The 25,216-nt window shown below is 35.4% G+C and overlaps 1 protein-coding gene across 1 annotated transcript; it reads right to left on the bottom strand.

Moving 5' to 3' along the window:
* Nucleotides 1-1,850: 1,850 nt before the first annotated feature.
* Nucleotides 1,851-4,696, bottom strand: LOC126883761 (baculoviral IAP repeat-containing protein 3-like). The gene is made up of 3 exons (XM_050649425.1): nucleotides 4,620-4,696; nucleotides 4,272-4,544; nucleotides 1,851-2,208 (listed from the first exon to the last, which is right to left on the bottom strand). Exons 1-3 carry the CDS (start codon nucleotides 4,694-4,696, stop codon nucleotides 1,851-1,853), a joined length of 708 nt encoding a protein of 235 aa, XP_050505382.1.
* Nucleotides 4,697-25,216: the final 20,520 nt, after the last annotated feature.

Here is a 25,216-nt window from a genome sequence, read left to right as displayed (position 1 = left end):
AAAACTAAATAGAGTGTAAAAGTATATTACTGTATAAAAAAATAACAACTGATATTAAGTAGTTGTTATAATGTGTATATCAAAAGTGGTGCTATGTAAACCAACAGATTGATCAGAAGTAATGATACAAGGAATAAGGAGAATTATTCGTTAAGAGGAAATACTGAGGACGCTGTATGCATACAAACAACGTTCGTAGGGTACAAATATTTTTATTTCGTTACATGTAATACAAAAACAAGCGACGGGTTTATTCGTACCCTGAAGATAGTTGTTACAGGTACTGCAAAATACAATATTACATGTTTCATTACAGTGTAGTTGCAACTCGAGTAATATGCGTGCTTCTAACTCACTAGCCATTTTTAATATTTCGAGATCATCCAGCAATACTTCGTAGTCTTCAATACAATACTCACTACACATAGCTGTGTTCTAAAATAAGTGTGAGAAATGTTTAAGTAACAGCACAAAACGTTCAAGAGCATAATGGATAAAATAAGAAGGTCGTAAATATCATAGTGAGAGAGAGAGGTGTGTAGGCAATTAAAAAAACAAAAGAATGAGGAAAAAAGTATATTCTTATAACACAGCAACTTAACATGAAAAACCCTAAAAAACTAGAAAATAAAACCTAACACCTAAAAACTACAAAGACAAAAATAAAAAGCCAAACTATAGACTAACTTTTAACACAAAACTAACCTAACTTTAACAACAAAACTTAACACAAAAACCAGCCTGACTTTAACAACAAAACTTAACACAAAAACTAACCTAACACGAAAAAACCTAAAAACTAGAGAATAAGGGTAAAACTAAAACAGCAAAACAAGAAAAATAACTTAGCCTAACTGTTACCCACACATAAACAAGAGCATCATTTAAAAAACAATAGTCGGTGACGCTCACGTTCCGCCTGTCGAAATTTTGTTTTTTGCGTTTTCGACATTTTCGGTGGTTGCTCCCTAATAATATTTTTAAATGATGCTGCTGTTTTAATATGAGATAATGGAGACTCATATACTTCATTGTCCCAACACTCGTCTACTGAGACACTCAACTGTTGGTGTACAAACATGTTGTCAGTGTCTGTAGACGAGGGTTGGGTCGGCGACGAGTGGTCTGAATCAACCCCACAGCTCGTCAGGTGTAGATACATGTATCGTCGTTTGATGTGTGGCAGGGGTGATTCATACCACTCGTCATCCCAACATTCGTCTCCAGACACAGACGACTGGTTTGTACAACAACAATCCACACACACGAGCAGGCCTTCCGGTCATTATCTACAAGAACAAAAAAAAAACGATAAATAAATAGGCTAGGTGATAAAAGCAGAATATTATTGGAACGTTTCTCGACAAATTTAAGATACGGTTACGACCATTGCCTCTAGGTAATTTCAGTACTTGTAAGTAACAAACGTAGTATTAGTAGACGTGTTTGTGGAAAGTGGTTGATTAAAGTGAGGGTTACTAGCAATAATTCTAATTTTATCACCTCTTACATAGTTTGATTTTAGTTTTACAGCTTCTAAACAACTATTTAAAGTATTGATCAAGTCCTCTGTGCCATTGTGTGCGGTTTTTGTAGTGAATGAGTAAGTATGTAAATACGCATCATACATTCTTACATGTCGATGATTCAAAAGCGTTATATAGTACAGGCCATGTTACTAGAAAAACAATAGGTTCTTGTATTGATTTTCTAATAGATTCGACTTAAAAATGTTTTAATAAAAAAAAGAAAATGTCTGATTGGTGTGGGGGTGTGGGTTCTGGTTGTTATGACAGTATACAGCACAGGTGTCAATATCTGAAAGCAACCACGCCAACGTTCGTATAACATTAAATATAAAGTCTTGTTGTGAAAGCAATAGGTGCTCTACATATACAACAAGTCTCTTGAACTAAAGCAGAACAGTCTAAGCACTTCGCCGCATGGCCACAGGGCAACGACACTGTATTAATTTCGTTATTGAAGCAAATTTTACAAATAAGACGTCCATTTTGAATATCCTCGTTATTCACAGCAATGTCTTCTTTTACAGTAACATCTATGATTAAACAAATATCTGTTTTTATCACACGACTATCCGAGCCTACATATGCTTGTATATAACCAAACTCTGCAGCTCTTTTAATATTGGCAAGTCGTAGAGGTTTAGATGGTCCGGGTTGCTGTAGGAATGTATCTAATCTAGCACTGTATGTAGTGATATCCTTATTAGTTATATAACGTAGCCCTTCTTCTTTTGTGTAGTAAAAACCACAGGATGCAAGCTTTTTAGCTGTTTTGTAACGGGGGGGGAAACGTTTTTAGGCGTTCATCGACTGCTAGTAGTTTTTGTGCTTTTTTATAGGCAACCAGAAACAGGCAACACTCTTTATGTTTATATAAAGGTATGTCACCCACAGACCAATTATTGACAACTACCCCGCAGATAGCACACAAGACTTTATCATTTTTACCAGTATAATAAAAACCAGCAACAGCTAGTACTATTGGTTTTATAGGATGGGTTGGTATCCACTCATCAAAAGACTTCAAACGCTGGATGATTAAAGGATATTCCAGATATGAAGGGGTCATTTTTACTAAAATTAAAAAAACCTTCTTACAAAAAACAGCCCAGAAGAGAGCACAGGAAACAAACACACAACGAACCTTTATCAGTGTCTGTATTGTTAGGTTGAATTTGTGAGAGATATGCTTCTAAATGCTAAAAACCTTTTGACTGCTTTTTCGAAACACACACAACATATTACCAACATCTGACGTGCCATTTGACGTAGGACGTGAGGACGTGACCTGATTGACGTGACATTTGACGTAGGACGTGCCGTTTGACTCGAAAAGACGTGACATAAGTGAGAGAGTCAAAGAAGAAGAAGAAGATGACGTGGAAGTAGAAGAAGAAGAAAGATGACGTGGAGGTAGAAGAAGAAGAACGAAGAAGAAGAAGAAGTGCGAGAGTCACGGAAGAAGAAGTGAGAGAGTCAAAGAAAAAGAAGAACACAGGTCTTACATGGCACCGAAAATTTGCAAGATTATTTGTACAGGGTTGACTTACACATACTTTATATTTGCCACAAGTTCTGCACAATAACACATTCGTATGGTGGAGCATTTTCATGGCAGACCGACACATCTGAAACAACAAAGGCCTATAGTTTTTAACAAAACTCAGAAACTGTGATATATGCGAAACCCCTTAGAGAAGAGAAGAGAGATAGAGAGATAGAGAGATAGAAAGATAGAGAGATAGAGAGATAGAGAGATAGAAAGATAGAGAGAGAGAGAGAGAGAGAGATAGTTGTGTATGCTAAAGCATTGGAGGTTTTTTAGCTGACGTTGTGGAACGTTTATTACCCCGTGCTGTGTATTTTTTAAAATGATTCAAACCTTCATCGCCCGTTCGACAAAAATGGCACCGAAAATTTGCAAGATTATACGTACAGGGTTGTCCCATACATATTTTATATGTTCTACAATTTGCGCATAACAGCTGTTTCATAGTGTGTAGAACCGTCTCGGTTGCACGAACCATCTGAAACAACAAAAGCTTATAGTTTTTAGCAAAACTCAGAAACTGTGATATATGGGACCCCCCCCTTAGAGAAGAGAGATGAAAGAAAGGAGAAGAATTGACACTATCTTCACGTTGCGTACAAGAAGAAATGACTGATGACCGTTGCCGTTTAATGACAAGAAGAGTTGACAGACGAAAAGAAGAATTGATAACGAAAAGAAGAGTCATATAACACTGATCCTACAGCATTGCTATATATTCTATGGGCTTTCTACATAGACAACATGTGGTTCTGGGTAAGTGAGAACATTCTCGACAAAATGTAGCGTGTCGACATGGCAGATTAACCGTGTTAATTTCCTTAAGTAAACAGATTTTACAAATAAGACGCTGATCTATCATCTTGTTTGCAGCGTTTGTTTGTACTCCACTTGTGTCTGCTACAACATTTGTTTCATGGTCCTCGTTCATGTATACATCAACTATTACACAGTATTTGCTACTTATCGTTCGAAAAAGAGGCCCTGTGTATATAATGCCTTTCTCGGCAGATCTGATATCGATTTGAACACGCAGAGGTGAACGTTCGCCTGGTTTGTTCTTAAAAGTGTCTATTCTAACACTATTTAAAGAAATATCCTTATTCGTTTAAAAGTATACTTCCTTATCTTCATAAAAATAACCAAACTCGGCGTGCTGTTCAACTAAGGTACACCGATACGGAAAAGTGTCTAACCGTGTTTGAACATCCCTTAATCTTTGAGCTTGCTTATATGCAGCAAGAAAACAACAATCGTCTTTATGTTTATCTAAAGGTATGTCACCTACCCGCCAATTATTAACAACTACATCACAAGCAGCACACAAGACTTTATCGTTTACCCCCGTATAAGAATAGCCACATACAGCTAGTACTATTGGTTTTATAGGGTGGGTTGGTAACCACTCATCAAAAGACTTCAAACGTTGGATGAGTACTGGATATAACAGATGTTTTGTGACCATTTTTCTAAAATAACGAAAAACACTAGGTAATACAATAAGGCTGTAGCGTTAATACAAATATATGTATTTCTACTTTTACATAGCTTGATCTCGTTTTTTAGCCGTGACCTTGCACTTGCTTACTGATACTAAAGACAGGTTAATGTTTACATACATGATTCAATCTCCCTTTAACAGTCTTATATGTTTTTTTGCATCTAGGACATGTGAGGTGTTGTTTGAGATGCTGCTCCACTTTGACAAAGGGTTTACCACAGAATAAGCACACCTTCACATAAACAACTTTTTGCAGTGTGCATAGCTGCTCCATCTATAAAAGGGATACGCCGTATAATATATTGATAAGCTTTTGTAACATTATAGGTTTTTTATTTGTATTCTATACTACGTCTAAAGTGTTTGTGCAAAAATGGGTAAGAAAACACGAAAACCGCAATAAATAAACAATGTTTTAAATATGTTTTTTTTGTAGAACACATTGAGAAAGAAGCGTTAGCTCGCGCTAGGAGCTGGTTGTCTCCCTGAGAACAGGTAAGAAACACTTAACTATATATAATATAATGATTTAGCGAGGTAGCATGAAACCTTCGGGATGGAAATAAACCTAAAGAAAACTAAATACCTATCACCGGTAAATACAGAAATCCTGCAACTGGAATTTCGACGAAGGGTTGGAAAAACAAATAAGGGTTGGAAAAACAAATATGGAGATTCATAAGAATCCAACGGAAAGAAATGGCAGAATTGAAGGAATACAATAACATACCAGCAAACGAATGGGAAAGATACTTGACGGAACTGTTCAAAGGAAAGGAAAATAATAATCAAAATAATAACCTACCTGAATTAAGACACGAAATAGAAATCAGTTTTCAGGAAGTAGAGATAGCCATAAATTCGCTCAAAAACAGAAAGTCACCAGGACCAGACGGAATAACCAACGAGCTTCTAAAATACGGAGGAGAAAGTATAACCCTAGAGATGACAAAACTTATACAAAAACTAATATTGCACTGCAAGATACCAGACACATGGAGAAACAGCATAATGATACCAATGTTCAAGAAAGGAGACAAAGAAGACCCCAATAATTATAGAGGTATAAATCTACTGAACACCGCACTTAAGTTAACCACAAAAGTCCTAACCAACAAAATCAATAAACTAACAACTTTAGCAGATGAACAACAAGGATTCAGATCCGGAAGATCCTGTGTAGACGTCGTATTTGTACTGAGACAAATCACATGAGTACAATAAACCAGCATATCTATGTTTTATAGACCTCACAAAGGCTTTCGATCGCATTCAAGTCGAAGACGTCTTACATTTACTGTATAGAAGAAACATACCAATCAATATTATACAAACTATCGAAAACATCTATTTTCATAATCGTATACAGGCAAAGGTAAATGGAAAGCTAACGCAGTTTATACCAGTGCAAAGCGGTGTCAGACAAGGTGACTCATTAAGCCCACTACTCTTTAATATAATAATGGACGAAATAATAGAAGCAGTACGTAAAGGTCATGGTTACAGAATGGGGAATAAAGAAATCCAAATATTATGTTATGCAGACGACGTCGCAATAATCGCAGAGACAGAAGACGATCTCCAAAGATTAACACACATCTTCAATACAACAGCAAAGAAATACAACATGATAATATCAGCAGAAAAAACGAAATGTATGACAACATCTAAATACCCACTAGGATGTAAAATCGAAATTGATGGGAAAATAATACAGCAGGAACCAAGGTTTAGATATCTGGGAATAGATATAACCAGTTACGGAGATGTTGAAGAGGAAGTACGACAACAAAGCTTAAAAGCAAGCAAAGCGGCGGGATCTCTTAATGACACAATCTGGAAGAACAAACACCTAAGACAAGACACAAAAGTAAGAATCTATAAAGCAGCAATTAGACCTATATTGACATACACGGCGGAGACAAGACCTGAAACATCTAAAACGAGGCGACTACTAGAAACAACAGAGATGAAAATACTCCGACAAATATCAGGGAAAAGTCTGTTCGATAGGGAGAGAAGCGAAAACATAAGAAGATCATGCAATGTAGAAGACATCAATGGATGGGTGACAATACGGAAACAGGAGTGGAACGAACACATTAGTAGAATGGCAGAGGATAGGATAGTACGAATAGCAAGAGATAAGTCACCAAATGGTCGAAGAAGTATTGGCAGACCAAGAAAAAGATGGTGCGATAACTTAAACAATTTAGGAGGCTAATATTGAAGAAGAAACAGGCTTTAAAGCCTACATACAAGAAGAAGAAGAAGGTTGGAATGACAGATGGACAACGACGTTCTTGGAATGGAGACCCGTGAAGAGAACGCTGACACTTTAAGAAAACCTACATAAACACATATGAGCGGCGCAGGATAGAGGGGGTGGAAACGAGGTGAGGTGTTCTATGTTCAGCAGTGGACTTTTGAGGCTGGATGATGATGATGATGATGATTATTGTACGGATATTACACCTTGAAGCTTTTGAGTTATTTGTTATATAGAAGATGGTTCTTTCCCACCACCGACAGGCTACGGAACCTCCGAAGAAGAAGAAGACGAACGAAAAATGTCTGGATGTTTTTTTAATAAAATGGCAAAGAAAACATATCTAAGATAATACACAGAGCATGAGATTTTTTATAAACAGTTAACGCCTAGACTTTTGGTTAAGAGAGTGTTTTGACGTATTTTTTTTTTATTGTAGACGCTACCTATTGTTGTTCAGCACGGCTTCGGGGGTTGTACAAAGCCCAGACACTCAACAGCTTTAGGAACAGTTAAGGGAGTAAATGTATATCTTTATATAGATCGGGATAAAAATGTTGTACATATGTTGCTGTTACGTTAATATTTTAATAAAAATAGTTTTAAAAAACATACTCTTGAGCACTTACTTTATCTGTCGTTTGTTTCCTTTTTGAAGATAATGTGGGTTTTGTTTGGTTGTGTGCTGCAGTACACGGCTGCTGGACCAAGAGAGAAACTAGGAATGGAGATGGCCACCTGGTTTGTTTTTGCCTGGGTCTTCTGATGTTTTCACGATAACTAGGTGCGATGCAGTTTTGCCGTGCGTAGGACAGTATCTGTAATACCACATGTGTTAGCCTGCTAATTCATAATTCTACACCCTGTTAGCATGTTTATTTTTTATGGACAGTTGAATATATGGGTAGCAATAATAAATACATGGTACAATACGCAATAATAATAATAAACGAGAGTACTTACCAAATAGTCACTAGAACTTGTGTTTTGCAGCCTTTCACTCAAGTGGATGACAGCTTTTGAGCCACAGGGTAAGAAGTTGCTGGGTTGTTTTTTGTTCCAGATCCTTCTGGCTTTTTCACGAGAACTAGGCAAGAGAGAGAGAGAGAGAGTTGCAGGTACTTGCGTCGTGTTCTATAGGGCTGTATCTGTAATAATGCCTTGTTTTAGTCTACTACTTCATACGTCTACACACTATTAGCATGGTTATTTTTATGGACAAATTGAATATACGGGTAACAATAATAAATACATGGTACAATTCACAATAATTTAAAAATGAGAGTACTTACCAAATAGTCACTTCGACACTAGAACTTGTGATGTGAAGCATTTCATACAAGAACACCCTTTTTATACAGGTTTTCAGGGTCTTTTTGGGTTGTTTGTCGTAAACATATTTTTGTTTTGTCAAAGGACCTATTGGTCAATATTGATTTTTGCTAGTCAATATTAATAAGAATATCAGGGGCCATATGCAAAACATATTTGTGTTTGTCAAAACCATCGAGTCGATGATTGATTTTATCAGTCACAAACATATTATTCGGTCTATTGGGAAACCTATTGCTCAGCAATTACTTACCTTTTTTTTTGCTACTATTTTTGAGGGGTAAATCTAGAGGGGCTTTTTATTGTAAAAAAATATTCATATACATTCCTAGATATTTTTATCCAATATTTTTTAATCAAAATTAAGTACAATATTTTTCAAGCTTATTATTCACGATTCTTGCTTTTAGTGGTTTTGGTGAAAACCGCTACTGCTGATAACAACCGTGTGCCCGACAGTTTTTGTATTTTCTCGCCGAGAACTTTCGTTGAATGGTTATTTGTGTTTCGTTGTTTCGTTGTTTATCACTTGTTTATCTTATGTGGCCTGTTTTTCTGTACCGATTTTTACAAAAACATTTTTCTATCTTACATTCGCACCGGCGTCTTCGTAGAGTGTAGAGTTAGCCGTCCACACATTCCGTGCCGCGTATGTAGTGTATAATGTTTTTCGACACCTGTTTTTACAATTACCAGTAAATGCTTAACACATATCGGTAGTTTGTTCGTTTTTACTCCGTTCACTGCCAATATGTTTTTTGTTGTTACTTGTTTTTATCATCAAACGTTTTTTGCTGCATTCTGCTTTTTTAAGGTATGTTTTTAGTTATATTTACGTATATTTTTTTTTTTTATGGTTATTTTATTCTATGGTTATCACATTGGTGTGTCATTTGTTTTTTTTTGCCCACATTTTTTGCTGTATTCGACACTGCTGTTTTACACAATTGATGATTTATACATAACGTTTGCCGTATTCTGCTTTTTAAAAGTGTGTTATTTTTCGGTACATTTTAGTTATATTTTATTTTATTATGATTATTTTATTATTCTATGCGTGTATTTTTTGTTTGTTTGATACTAGAAACTCATAATTTTGATGTGCTTAAAGCTGTTCATTGTATTTCCTTTGTCTTGATTTTTGTGCTAACAACATTTCTCACCCTGCCACTATTTTACTACCGTTGTAGCATGTCAACCCTACACCCGTACCACAGCACCTACACCCGTACCACAACCCCTACCCACCCCAACGTATTTAATTTTTCACCATCTTTACACCTGTAATACTCTACAGCAGGGCTTCCCAAACTTATTCGGGCTGTGACGCCCTTGGTACTTTGCTATTTTTTGCGACGCCCCTCAACCCAATACACCCAATAATACTTACCAATTTTTGTACTAGCCTAGTAACAGGTTACAGTCATATCAAAAACATTATTTGAACAATTATAATTTTTATTAGAAATTAAAAACGAAATCAAAACAAAAGGCATAAAAGCAAAAAGGGATATTTATTTATGTAACTGCCTGGTTAATGTGAGGGATGTGCTTGCTTTTTTGAGCACAGCTTATGGAACCTAGACGCCAGTTTGGAAACTGGCACTCTCATTTCTTTTTCTAAGTTTATGTTTGAACTGTACTTGTTTTTAATTACTGTAACTGCAGAAAAGCCCGTTTCGCACAAGTACGAAGTTGCAAATGGTAATAAAACCTTATTGCAGCAGTGCTGATGACATGATATTCATGAGAAACTGAGCTCTAAAATTTAAAACAGTTTATCCTTGTCATATTAAAGCTTTAGGCCGAAATCACAGGACAATGTCAGTTGTTCTTCTTCCTCTGTTGAAAGTACCGATGATGTGGATGACTGGAAAGGTTTTGTGACCCAGTCATATTGCCCCAGATCTTCGGGAAAATATTTCTCAAAGTTTTCGCTCAATGATAGTATGTGTTATGTAAACATAATTTTAAAGAGGGTTCGAGAATTTCTATCGATTTTTTTTTTGTAGAATACCTAGTAAAGTAGGAACGCCGGGAAACCGTCAATATGCTGATCTTCTAATTTTCTCTTTCATACAAGCAACTTCGTCTGAAACCCAGTAATTTTATCTGCCAATTGCATAATATGAGTCTTGTTTCCCTACAAAGACTCATTAAGATCATTTAATTTGTTGAATATGTCACAGAGGTATTCTAATTTTATTATGAACTCTGAATGAATACAGTTTTGCGCATTTCAAGGGTCTATCGACTTGATGTTATATTTTCTATTTGATTTATTTATTAATACATATTCTATATTTTTTACTCATGGATTTTGAATGACGAATTACGTTGTGATGTCTGTTTTAATACAATGTTCTGTATAAGGCCTTTTTTTTTTGGTACCATATAAGTACATTTTGTGTCAATATAGTACATTGAGAATTTGTCGTTTTTTGTTGTTTTCAGCCATAAATAATGACCGTAACACACTTGGTCAGTGATTTTCTTAATATACATGAAAATACATTTCTAATGATATATTGCACGGAGCACTTGGTGCAAAATTGATTTTTTACTCATGGATTTTGAATGACGAATTACGTTGTGATGTCTGTTTTAACACAATGTTCTGTATAAGGCCTTTTTTGGTACCATATAAGTACATTTTGTGTCAATATAGTACATTGAGATTTTGTAGTTTTTTGCTGTTTTCAGACATAAATAATGACCGTAACACACTTGGTCAGTGATTTTCTTAATATGTATGAAAATACCTTTCTAATGATATATTGCACGGAGCACTTGGTGCAAAATTGAGCTAATTAGGATTTGCTAGAGATCAAACTGCGATAAGAGATTTTTCTATGCTAATGGCTTTGTTTTAATGTCAATACAATAAATAAGCATTTACAGTTCAACCAAGTTATCCATTAGGCCGTTATGGCAATGTACCATGTATCTTTTGAACGGATAATCAGAAATCAGTGTGTGACCCATCAAATTAAAGGATTTTGACTGATGAATTACGTTGTGATATCTGTTTTAACACCATGTCATGTATAACGCCTTTTTGGCACATTATCGTTTATTATTAGCATTGTATGGTGAATCTCATCGTATGACACCTCAAATTACAGGATTTTGAACGACAAATTACGTTGTGATGTCGGTTTTAACAACATGTCACATATAACGCCTCTTTGACCCTCTATCTTATATTATTCGCATTATATGTCAAATCTTATCATGTAGCACCTCAAATAAACCTATTAGAAGCACGCATATTACTCGAGTTGCAACTACACTGTAATGAAACATGTAATATTGTATTTTGCAGTACCTGTAACAACTATCTTCAGGGTACGAATAAACCCGTCGCTTGTTTTTGTATTACATGTAACGAAATAAAAATATTTGTAACCTACGAACGTTGTTTGTATGCATACAGCGTCCCCAGTATTTTCTCTTAACGAATAATTCTCCTTATTCCTTGTATCATTACTTCTGATCAATCTGTTGGTTTACATAGCACCACTTTTGATATACACATTATAACAACTACTTAATATCAATTGTTATTTTTTTATACAGTAATATACTTTTACACTCTATTTAGTTTTATTTTTGTGGATTTTGTCCCCCTATCTAGGGTTTTGCTCTAAAACAGTACATTTGTTAGAAGCCGATTATAACAAACATCGACCTCTGTTATCAAATACCGTTTATAAAGGAGCGCAGAATACCAGAATACCTAGGCGGCCTTCGCAATAGGCTATTCGAAGGCCCGCCAAATCTATTAGCCAATGGCTACCTTCCGGGAGGGCGTCTACGTAGAACCATATAACCTGTAACATATTTTTTAGACTCTTGTTTGAATATTGACTATTTTCTATTACCCTTTCCCTTCGTTGCTTCATTCGACGATCCTTTGCACACCTTGCAATTTTTAATTGGCGTCGATCTGCAAAACATATTTTTGTTATGTACTTTTATTTTTTCAAATACAGTGTCAACTTACTCATGATGCTTTTCATATAATAATGGATATTTTTTATCATTAGTCCTTTCATGTCTTATCACCGTAACCACAACACTATATACACGACTCTTATCGTACAACCATTCCCTTCCACCCGCACAAAAGCCTCAACATATTTATAATTCATATTACCCGGCTTGCCGTAGATAAAATATTGTATGCAACTATTCAGTCAATTACATAAAAATAATACGCATTTTTCTGAAAAGACTTGTACGTGAGATGTTTGCAGGTTTGGCCACAGCGTAAGAATGGTATATGTTCATTGTAGGAATGTATGATTGGAGGGAGATCGAGGATGTTTGATGGTCGTACTGTAAAAAAATGGTATACGTTCTTCTAGACGGCTTGGGCATAGGCTATAATGCTCTTTTGCTAATGTCTTTGTGATTGCTGCTCTTTTGCTAATGTCTTACATGTAATAAACGAACCAATAACAGCGCAGATAGCAGATAGGTGCTACATGGATAAGCGGACACTTTATTTGGCTTTCTGACTACATCCGTGTTATTTCTCATTGGTCGGTGGTTGGGGCTAAGTTCTCGTTGGGCGCTGGGATGGACTTTGGTCTCATTGGTCCATGGCCGCTGCTGTGGGTGGGCGAGGCTTCGTTCTCATTGGTCGGTGCCTGATCATTGGTCGGTGGTTGGGGCTAAGTTCTCGTTGGGCGCTGGGATGGACTTTGGTCTCATTGGTCCATGGCCGCTGCTGTGGGTGGGCGAGGCTTCGTTCTCATTGGTCGGTGCCTGATCATTGGTCGGTGGTTGTGGCTACGTTCTCATTGGGCGCTGGGATGGACTTTGGTCTCATTGGTCCATGGGCGCTGCTGGGGGTGGGCGAGGCTTCCTTCTCATTGGTCGGTGGGCGGGGCTAATTGCTCATTGGCCCGGCGGGCGTGGCTTTGGTCGATGGGCGTGGCTTGCGGTGGGCGTGGCTTGCGGTGGGCGTGGCTTTGTGGTAGGCGTGTCTTTGTGGTGGGCGTGGCGTGGGCGTGGCGTGGGCGTGGCTTGGGCGTGGCTTGGGCGTGGCGTGGGCGTGGCAGATAAAAATTTTCCCACGCTGTCAAAATTTTCCCACGCCCAACCGGCCCATACTCTGCTGTTTAATACTGTGTACCAGTACCACGGTTGATTTTGGCATGGTTGCCCTGATTGTTTTGCACCCAATACAGTAAACCACGTTAATAATGAAACAATGAGTGATTTATACGAAAGAACTGTACGGAGATCCACACAAATAAAAGAAGCAGGTTACAACTTGGTAGAAATTTGGGAATGTGAGTGGCTAAAATCAAAAGAATGTAAAAATGCTCCACTCCCTCAAATTGCTGAACCTTTAAAGCCTCGTGAAGCATTCTTTGGAGGGCGAACAAACGCCATAAAGCTAAATGTGACAGAGAAAAAGCTTAGATATATAGATATTGTATCATTGTATCCAACTGTACAGTATTATGACCGCTACCCCGTTGGCCACCCTGCTAGAATACATGCACCTGAATCTTACGACCCCATGTGGTTTGGTCTGGTACATTGCCAAATACTGCCACCTACCAATTTATATCACCCCGTCCTGCCTGTCAAAACTGACAAATTAATGTTTCCTCTATGTAACCAGTGTGTAATGGATAGGCCTGAAGAATGCACACATACTGAATCTGAAAGAGTACTAACAGGTACATGGACAACTCTAGAAATTAATAAAGCGCTGGAAAAGGGGTATAAAATAATAAACATTTACGAGGTTTGGCATTTTAATCAAACCTCAACAGATTTGTTCAAGGGTTATGTCGAAGATTTTATGAAGATAAAATTAGAAACTAGTCCACATACGTATGCCTCAAACGAAGAATACGCTCGGGTTGTAAAAGAGCAAATGGGTCTAGACTTAGATCTGGCTAAAATTACCCCAAATCCTGGTAAACGAGCAGTCGCTAAAATATGTTTGAATAGCCTATGGGGTAAGTTTGGGCAAAGGATGAATATGGCGCAGACAGAGTATGTTGCTGACCTCAAAAGATGGTACGAAATTTTGATGGACGATAAGATCAATATAACAAATGTCATATTTATTAATGATTATATTGCACAGGTCACATACGATTATAAAGACGTATTTGTGGAAGACCCTACATCTACGAATATTCTTGTGGCATTATTTACGACCAGTAACGCTCGTCTAAGACTGTACGAGATGATTGACAGGCTAGGAGAGGCTGTAGCTTATTTCAATACAGACTCCGTTGTTTATATTGATGATGGCCTAAACACTGTTGAGACAGGGGATTTGCTGGGTGAATGGAGTGACGAGTTGCCTGCTGATGATTATATTGTAGAATGGCAGGCAACTGGCCCTAAAAGTTATTATTACAAAACAGTCAAGGGCAAAGAGGTGACTAAAATCAAAGGATTCACTCTTAACTGCGAGAACAGCTTAGTATTGAATGCCTCAGCCATGAGTGACATCATACACGATCCCTCCAAGCAAATCACATTACACTATGACCAAATAGGGCGTGATGTACACACTAAAGACATTGTAACCAGAAAGAGGGTGTCAAAGACATTCAAGATGGATTACAAAAAAAGGAAGATTGTGCACAATAATGAGTTTCTGGATACGCAGCCCCTAGGTTTCAAAACATCTTAGATACAATTAACTCACACTGCAAAATCTCGTCATTCACACTTGAACAGTCATAGAGTACACACGTGCCAAGATGTGGTCTGCAGATATTATAAATCAGCGAGAAATTAAAAAATTTAATGCTCATCAGTGCACTTTTCAACTATGCTGTGAAAACTATGTAGGTGGTGGCCTTAATCAAGAATCTTTGAAAAATAAATTAGAGTCTGCTCTTAACGATATAAAAAACCAAATTGGATACAAAAAGGGTGACAGAATTCGTATTGTGGCGTTAAATGACAATTTTAATCACCCTATTTCTACACCCACTAGTGCAGATGGCTATATGTCAAAGTTGTTAGAACAAATTGAAAATGTTGCCAGTTCCAATGCTTACATACAGCTTAAAGATACGAAATTCGACATTCAAATCTTAAAAATGCCTCGCTAATTACTTTTTTTTGTAAAATGAATTGTTTGGAAAATTATCATTCAAATTAAAACAACGGCAATATTCAAAATTTCAGAATATCATCTTGTTTTCAATGTTAAAATTCGACATTATTTAAAGTTTAGCAATGTTTATTTTATTTTCCATTTAAAAAATATTTACAGAGTTACTGTATTTTTTGTTTCATGTTTCCCCTTTCACGTTTTGTTTACGAAGAATATTTGCATATTTCAGTGTAAAAAAATGCTTTAATCTCTGATACTCTGTGTATAATACAGGAGACAGTGCTATTTAGTCAGTGATAGACTACCCAAAAGTAGTAGCCTTTGAACTAAACTCGGTCCTCTGTACAAAAAAAAATAAATAACAAAAAAACAATAAAACAAAAAAAAAAACACAAAAAATATCTTAAAAGACGCTCATTCATCAAATCACAAAAGATATCTGTTATGAGTCACTGGCTAGTTAATGAACCGGTCTTATTAAGTTATGATCTATTGTTCGTACAGCCACCTGGTACAAAAGATACTCAGGAGATCATTAAAAGATATTTAATGATGAGCCATACGCTGTTTATATGCAATTTCTTAATAAACAAAGTACGATTGGGGTAACAAAATACATTCGACGTAGGCCTGTTTCATGTCTTTCTATGCTTTGTATATTGAGACATGACAGGGAATCTTAACGAGGCCTTAAAACATCTCCAATAAATCAATATTTTATGCCATATTCTTGAATATGCCATAGAATGTTGACTTATTGCCTCCTGGGTAGGCCGTGGAAAGAGATGTAAAATTTCTAATTCGTAATCTTTCTATTCGATTAAATTTTATAAACATGTACAAGAGCATTTGTTAAAAGCACTAATATGTAACAACCTTAGTTTTGTTTCACCCCGTATAATAATAATTTTTTGTTTAATAATAATGGTTATTGACATATTTTAGACTATTATAAGGACTTAACAAATAATTAAAAATCTGTCAATTCTTCTTCTTCTTTTCGTTTGTCATGTCACCTTCTTATTGGCCACTGCCGTCAAGGCAGTGTCATTTACATGACTGTCGACTGTCACGTAAATGGCAACAGCGATGTATCATGTCTCGCTAAATTAAGCTATTTAGATGGTATAACCTTTACGACGTTCTTTTTCGTTACGATGCTACTGTTAGTTATGGTTTTTATACATTAACATATTTTTTTCGTTATTACCCTGTATTACCGTTTATATTCTACGCACATAAAATGTATATACTTTTATTTTCTCGCCATGACACATTTTAATGTTGAATATTTGATGGTCCTCCTTTTCGGAGTATAAAAAGGATGGTCGACTTTTATCCCACGCGGATGCACGTCTATGTACCTTTACGAAGGGAATTGTACATAAACCTGTAAGCTGATCCTGATCCGTATCTGCAAAGTATGTTTCCAGCTTGGGTTAGTATATACAGTGCTTTCCGTATGTTTTATAAACATGATCAGGGGAAATTGTTGCCTGATGGCTATGGAAGAACCGTCTATGACCAACATATATATCCTGATCGAAGATGGTCAATATCAACCTTTAAAAACATAATATTACACACTTGCCGTAGATAAAATAGAGTATGCAGCTCACAATACATCAGTAATTTTCATACAAATGATAGGCATATACAGAATAATAGTGGTGCACGTTAAGTGGAGACCTATGTATAGTAGTGAACGTTCATATAAGATCCATGTTGAGCAGTAATCGTTCAGCTGATATTTTTATCGAATAAGATACGTTTTTATTGTCTGGCCATACTGTAAGACTGTTTCATGCTCATTAATTAAATCACAAAAAGAATATTGTATATTGCCTTTTAATATTATAGTGGATGTTTGTTGGTTTGGTCATACTGTAAGAATTCGCTGGTTAATACCCATAATTACATAGGAATATTGTAGGTCATCTGTGTGTATCTGTGTGAGAGACGAGAGCCGTGTAGGTACCTATACTTAGACACGTTCGGTGGTTTGGTCATAATGTGAGGATGACCTGCGGTATGATGTGTTTGATTTTTCATCTATTCGCAATAGGTTTTCAAGCGATATCTTGCATGTACATTGAGCTGCTTAGAAGATTAATAACCCTTTGTCCTGTTATAGCAGCTTCTCCTTCTGCATATACAGTAATACCTATGTGTAGGTACCTACATGCTTTTGTGTTTTGTATAAATGTACCTATTTACGAATGTTTCTTCTAAAATTTAGGAATATATTAATTTTATAATACATTTAAGTATGTAGTAATTTTCTTTACAATTTTTACCTATCTATTTGCTTTTTTTTATACCTTATATTACCAGTGTCTAGCAAGCGTTTGCGTGGGTTAGCGGAATGTGTATCTAGTAACGGATGCCCTAGTACTTGGTTCAATTCCCCCTTAAGGAAATATTTTTTGTTTAATATTATTGGTTATTAACATACTTGACTATTATAAGGACTTAAAAAATTATTAAAAATAATTAAAATAATTAAAATAATTAATCGTAGTTGTGGCCCAATAACGTCACCCGACAAGTCCCGTCAAGTCACCCCCCTGACGTCATCCGACAAGTCCCGACAAGTTACCCCACTGACGTCACCCACGCCGGAGTCACGCGCTGCATCGACAGCCACGCGCGATGTTGTATCGCTAGGGTTCAAAGGTCAAAGTGTGCTGAAGTGTCTACTCTTCTACTTCCTTGTATTCTTCTTCTATTTTATTTTTGATAATTTTTCCGTAAACTCTGCTGATGGTGCTTGTGAAAGATATTCCCCGGTAATTATCGCATATATTTTTACTGCCTTTCTTGTGTATTGTAGAAATAACAGACAATTGCCATTCTTTTGGTATGACTTCGCCATTCATACATCTATTAAATAGATCTCTTAGGTATTCATACAGGGTGTTGCTACCGTATTTGAGCAGTTCTGGTGCTATGTCGCCAGGCCCTGACGCTTTTCTATTTTTTAGGGATTTGCATGCATTTCGTACTTCTTCCAGTCTTAACCGAATCGGTGAGCCACTGACAATTACATTGAAACTTTCGTGATCTTCGTTTTTAATAAAATCTTCTCTATTTTCTACTAGTAACTGCTTGAAATAGCCATCCCACTTTTCCAGAGTAATCGGTGTTATTATATCCCTTTTGGTATCTGTTCTCAACGTTTTAAGGAATTTCCAGCTCTGTGTGTTTCTTGTCCCCCCTATATAGGCGTTAAGTTGATTGCATTTGTTTGTCCACGTTTCGTTTTTCTTCTGTGCGATTTTTTTCCGCACTCTTGCTTGTGCTTCTTTGTATAAAACCTTATCGGAATCTTTCTGTGTACTCATATATTTCCGGTACTTTTCTCTCTTATCGTCTATTTCGGTGGCAATTTCTAAGTCCCACCAGTATGGTTTATTTCTTATGTTGTCTTTGTACTCCCCCAATGCCTCATATGCAGCTTCGTGTATACATTGTGTTATATGTGTATGAAGATGTTCCGTATTTATAAATGTATATTGTCCTTTCAGTTTCTCGTCCAGTCGCTTTTCGTATAACGTTCTTATGCTTGTTTGTTGTAAGCTTTCTAGGTTGTATTTCTTTTTTGGTTCCAATTTGTTTCCTCCTTGTTCTCGTGGATTTAGATTTTTTTGAGATTTCATTCCGGGGAACAGTACTTCCGCTTTTAGAAGATGATGGTCACTGCCGCATGTTGCTCCTCTATAAACCCTTACATCGTTAATTTTCATTCAACTCCGTTGTTTTATCAAAAGATAATCAATTATACTTTTCTGGTTCATGGTAGGTTGGGTCCGAGTATATTTATGAATGCATCTACGCTGGAAGAAGCCGTTCATAATTCTTAAATTGTTCTGTTTACAGATGTTAATTATTCTTGTTCCATTATTGTTGAGTACTTCCTCGTCGTATCTGCCTACTACGTCATCCTGTTTTTTATTGCCTGTTCTGCCATTTAGGTCTCCTAATAATATAATTTCTCTGGCATTTCCTATTTTGACGATTTCATCGTTGAGCTGTTCATAGAACTCATATTTGTTAGCTACCAGTGCGTCCTCGTTTACACCATATACTCCCAAAATAGTTATTCTATAGCCATATATGTTCATGTTGACCTTTATCATTTTTTCATTTATTCCTTCCCACGATGTTTCTTGTAAGAGCTGTAATAAAAACTCTGCTTTGAAGGTTTATTTAATAAAAAATATCAAACTCCCTAAAATTAACAAAACAAAACAAAATTAACAACAATACAAAACAATTCAATAACGGGTACGTCCACCTCTTGCAGCAACGACTGCTCGCAATCTGTTTAGCATCGAATAAAGATGTGTTATCCTTGCCTGGAGAATAGCCCGATATTCCTCTACTAGGGCCATAACGGTACCAAATTTTCTGGAGGTCAGGATGACGGCAAATAGCTTTTTTTAATTCATCCCATAAATGCTCAATAGGATTGAGATCTGGGCTGCATACGGGCCAATCTAATCTTATCAATCCTAACCTCTATGTTATGAGTCAATCAGTGTTTTTACAAAAGATGGTACCCCTGTATAATGCCATGCAAGCAAAATTTTGTTGTTACCGGATTTTGGGTGGCGGAATTTTGTGCCGGTGAATGTATAATATTTGAGGAGCAGAGTTTCAAATCGCGCTTCTTTTTTTTAAACAATTTTCATAGTAGGATTAGAAACGTCAAAATAAATATAAAGTGTAATTTTTACTGCAATCCATTACGGCTTTATACCATGTAAGTATTGTAAGTATAATATTAATTAACTTACAAGGAAGTGTAAAACTTCTTGTTTAATTGGCATTGGTCTTAGTATGTTTCATTTATATTAAATATCCTATAGTAGGTATTAACAAAATTTCAACATTGGTTTCGGTCTTTTCAGACCATTATCGCTGATAATTAAATATTTGCAAAAAGCTGCTTACAAATTGATTTAAAAGCCTTGATTTACCTTTAAAATGTTATATTTATGGTTAAAATTTAATGGCAAAATGCAATTACATATTATGGATTTAATTAAAGGGAACATAACGCTTTCACCTCATGTGGTTCATTTAGTTCATTATATTTACGTTGGCATTGGCAGTTGAAAAACAAGATTTATTGTTTTTCTATGCGTTTGTAAATTGGAATGGCGAAAAAAGGTAGGTTTTATATCAAATTAATTTTAAAAAGTGAAACATTAGTTTCACTTTAAAATATTAGTTTCACTTGTTGAAGTGTAGAAGTGTTTCAATTGCAATAGAAATAAGTTTCAACAATTGAACATCGCAAGTCGTATGTTTTAACCCAACGTGATCGGAAGTAGAACCGGTTGATATTTGAATTCTTCGTGTAACTTTGCGCTTATTACAATAACACTTTCGTGTAATTCACCCACGGGAGGTACTTGAGGTACGCACAATGACGTCTGCGAATGTGGGAACGCAACACGGAATGGTCATCTGCAAGTACCGCCACGCATACATAATAGAAAGAAAGAAACCACCTAAATACATCACCAAGTTCAACATAGAATCCCTATAAGACGAAAGTACTAAGTATCTCTACCAAAAAAACTTGAGGAAAAGATCAATCTTAACCCTATTGAAATCCCACAAAATATAGACAAAGCATGGGAAAAAATAAAAAATCATACATAACCAGTAGTGCAAAAGAAGCCATTGGAGAGAGAACAATTGACTTAAACAGCGGCAGAAATCAAAAACCATGGTTCACACAGGAAGTCAAAGGTTTAGCAGAAGAGAAGAAAGATGCATACCTAACTACCCCTTACACTGTGACGTATTTAAAAAAACAAATTTGGTATTGGCAACTGTTACATGACACAATCTCTATGAAAAGTTTTTATTGCAAAAAATGCGCAACTAAAAATACAAATCGACTTTTTTTGAGAATACCTCTTATTTTTAATCGAATTTATTCCATTTGGATGTTTTACTCTGTATGAAGATACTACCTAGTAGTGACGTCATTGGAAATAATAATAAGAGTGTACCTTTTATATCGCTAACACGACTTTGGGATTATAGCTGTCTAGTCTGATATCTCTTGGGCCTACGGTATACAAGACATCATTATAAATAAATCACTTGGAATTAAGTTTTAATTATAATCATTAATTTTCAAGGGAAATATAATAGAGTATTGTGACATAATTAGGTCACCCGACTGTTTCAGCTCCAGGCCCAACATACGCCGAATATGTTTACCAAGTAACTTTTATTATACAATGACTTATGAGGGACCCTAATTTAAAGAAAGAACTCGATCGAATTGTTTACATACCTTTTTCTAATAATTATTCTTTTGTTATTCTACTAGTAAATTCGATTTTACGTGCTTTAAGTTATTATCTAAATACTCCTTTATTCTGGATAATTCTTTTGTATTCGAGATGATTAGGCATTGTATAAATAAGAGGGATTTTGAAATTAGCAGTTAGTTGTGAATTCGAATACGTCGGTGTACTTTGATATGTATCAGGCGCGGTATATTTTTGAATTTGTAATTATGTAAGGATATAAATTTAGTGTTTCTCATTTGTTTAGTAGTAAGTTATTAAAAATAAATAAAGTTAACTAAAACTAAACATTAGTGGCTAAACGGTAATAGAAAAGTCAGTTTTGTAACAGTAACAAGGAAAAATATAAAGAGTGTGCAGATAATTTGGGACTCGTTTATGATGGTCTGATAGGACCGATGCAACTAAGTATTTATCCATTTGTTCTTTAAGGTTGGTTTTATAACATCTGAAATTAAAAACTTTTTGTTTTTTTACGAAAAATGTATTGCAATAAAAATACCTAACATCATAAATAATTGACGAAATTGAAAGTTGTTCTGGAAAGGCCAAGAAAACTAAAATAGTAACGAGTATTACTTCTCTGATATTTATTACTGCTTGGCAACGATTTCTTATATTAAGATTTACCGTTCGCATTATACTCCAGGGAAATAAGGTTTTTGTCGGGACACTTGAGCAGCCAGGTTGCAAATGGGTTTTTTGGGTAGGTACTATATACCTAATACATTATACATACAAAAATGCCCGTCACAGTTCGGACGAGAATTTTAGTTATTAACAAATAAGGGTTAAAAATTGCAGTTTTTCGTTTAAATCGCTACAGGTAAAAATAGTGTTTAAAACGGCAGTTTTTAATTTTGGTCCGATCATTTGTTGCTTCGAAAATTGCAAAATAATACTAAAATTTCGAAAATAAAAAATTTGCTATAACTTTCGCGAAATTGACCTTACGACTTTTATATTTCACAAAAAGTTGAGTCAATGAGTCCGTATACTGCACAAAAAATTATAAGACGATTCGTCAATTAGTTTAAATTTTATTCAATTTGTTTATCCCAGAGCTTTTGTTTGTACTGTTATTGTTCAGAAAATAATAATTATATAGAAATTCTGTGAAAACCATATGAAAGAACAATAGTCTTGTTTTCAAATTATTGAAGAAAATCATTAAAACGTAATTTTTGTCACTACGAAAACATTTTACTAATGTAGAGTCGTTTTTGGCTTGAAAACAATTTGAATAGCTTTGTTAATATTGACTGTATAGTAAATTTACCTTGCAATTTTAAAAGCTGATATTTTTACACAAATTTTCAAAAAAATACATTTTGCCCATGTTAGTTACGGTCAAAGTTAGCCACTTTTATTATTTAATTCACAGTTACTTCAATATACATAAAATTCTCCTGTAACAGCGTTAGTTACCATACTACTCCGAAACGGCTTGGCCGATTTTTATGAAATTTTACAAGTGTATCCTATGGGACTGAGAATAGGTTTTAATCTATTTTTCATATCCATAAGTTATAAGGGGGGTTGCCCCCCTGACATTATTTTATTTTTTTGGACAAAAATGTCTATCTTAATTTTATATGATGTAGAATTAAAAAATACATACTACCCTTAATTTACACTTTTCCATCACCAACCCCTATTTGTTAATACTCATCTATATATTTACATCTATAAAATTCTCCTGTCACAGTGTTAGTTGTCATACTTCTCCGAGACCGCTTGACCGATTTTTATGGAATTATATATGTATATTCGGTAGGACTTAGAATCGGTCGTAATCTATTTTTCATATCCCTGAGTGATAAGGGGAACTCCCCCTAACATTTTGAAATGTTAGGTGGGGATTTACGTACATAACGTACTCTACAAGACTACGAGAACATATAATTTAAAAAAAATTATGATCAAAATCCATCAACAAGCTCTGGAGATATTAATCGCAGCATATGTTTGAAGAATCAGTTTCATTTTTTAAGTGCACGGATTTTAATAATTCATTTCCACCGACCACAAATCGATTTCGTTAGAACGTTACTTTTAAAGCTTTATTAACAACTCTGTTGAAGTTTAAAGTTTACTCAAACCTTTACACATAAACTATATACCTTCAACTTCGAAATGGCGCTAGTTGGGTTGCTTACTTGTTATAAACAAAGTAGCTGTCAATTAAATAAAAAAGTGGCGAACTTTGCCTGTAATTAACCTAGGCAAAAGTGTTTTTTTGAAAATTCGTATAAAATACCAGCTTTTAAAATCCTAAAGTATTTTTGATCTACAGTCAATATTAAAAAAGGTATTCAAATTGTTTATGAACTAAAAATGACCCTACTAGTAATTCTTTTTAAATGCTTTGAAATCATGACTTTTCTTCTTTTATGTGGTTTTCACAGAATTGCTATTACATTACTATCTTCTGAACAATACTATTGCGAAGAAAAGCTCATTGGGATAAACAAATTGAATAAAATTTAAACTAATTGACGAATCGTCTTAAAAATTTTTGTGCATTATATGGACTGTTTGTCTCAACTTTTCGTGCAATATGAAAGTCTTAAGGTTATTTTCACAAAAGTTATAACAATTTTTTTATTTTCGAAATTTTAGTTTTATTTTGCAATTTCTGAAGCAACAAATGATCGAACGGAAATTCAAAAACTGCCACTTTAAACCTTGGCTCATCTACTATAGGAATAACAGTATAAATAAGATATTTAATTACCATATTTTTACCCGTAGCGATTTAAACGAAAAAACTGCCATTTTTGACACTTATTTGTTAATAACTAAATTTCTCGTCCGAACTGTGACGGGCATTTTTGTATGTATAATGTATAAGGTATATAGTACCCAAAAAACCCATTTGCAACCTGGCTGCTCAAGTGTCCCGAACATGGTATATTTTTGCCTTATTTCCCTGGGATATTATTTCATCTTGATTAATTTAATTCCAAATTTCGACTAATCGCAAAAAGAGTTGATCTAATGTGTTTGGTGCGTTGGTTAGTTGTCATAGTCGCCTCTATACGATGTCTAAATCATGTTATATTGGGTTGAGATCAAGACTTCTCGCAGGCCTAACTATGTCAGGAATCCCAACCTCCTGACTTAATTGCTACACAATTCTTGCAATTTGTGGTCTGGCATTATCTTGTATAAGCATAAAATTATTATGAATAAAGGGTGCAAATAGCCTGTCATCAACCAAGTATCTGGATTCATCGATGAACAATGTTCTTCAGTACAATATTTGACTGCTATGATCTCTGATCAATAATGGGACAGTGGGTGTTCTTAAAAGGCGCAGGTCTTTTGCTGCAAGTCTTCTCCTTATTGTACTTTGGCTGATTTTTAAGTTCTAACGATCCAAAAATTTATTTTGTAGAGAAGTACTGGTAACAAACGTTTGCCTCAAGGGACGAAGTGTCAAAAACCGGTCTTGATTAAGAATTGTAACATTTCTACGGCAGTGACCGATTTTTCTCAAATTCCTTCCAGTAACAGTAAAACGTGTTAAGACTATTGAAATGGTTGCGTGACATTAAACCATACAGCGAGTTTAACTTGACGGTAACCTTCTTCGC

Source organism: Diabrotica virgifera, chromosome 4 (assembly GCF_917563875.1).
Source record: "Diabrotica virgifera virgifera chromosome 4, PGI_DIABVI_V3a".
NCBI classification, from domain to species: Eukaryota; Metazoa; Arthropoda; class Insecta; order Coleoptera; family Chrysomelidae; genus Diabrotica; species Diabrotica virgifera.
Note: the sequence above shows the minus strand (reverse complement) of the source record. Positions and strands in the feature narration are given on the sequence as shown.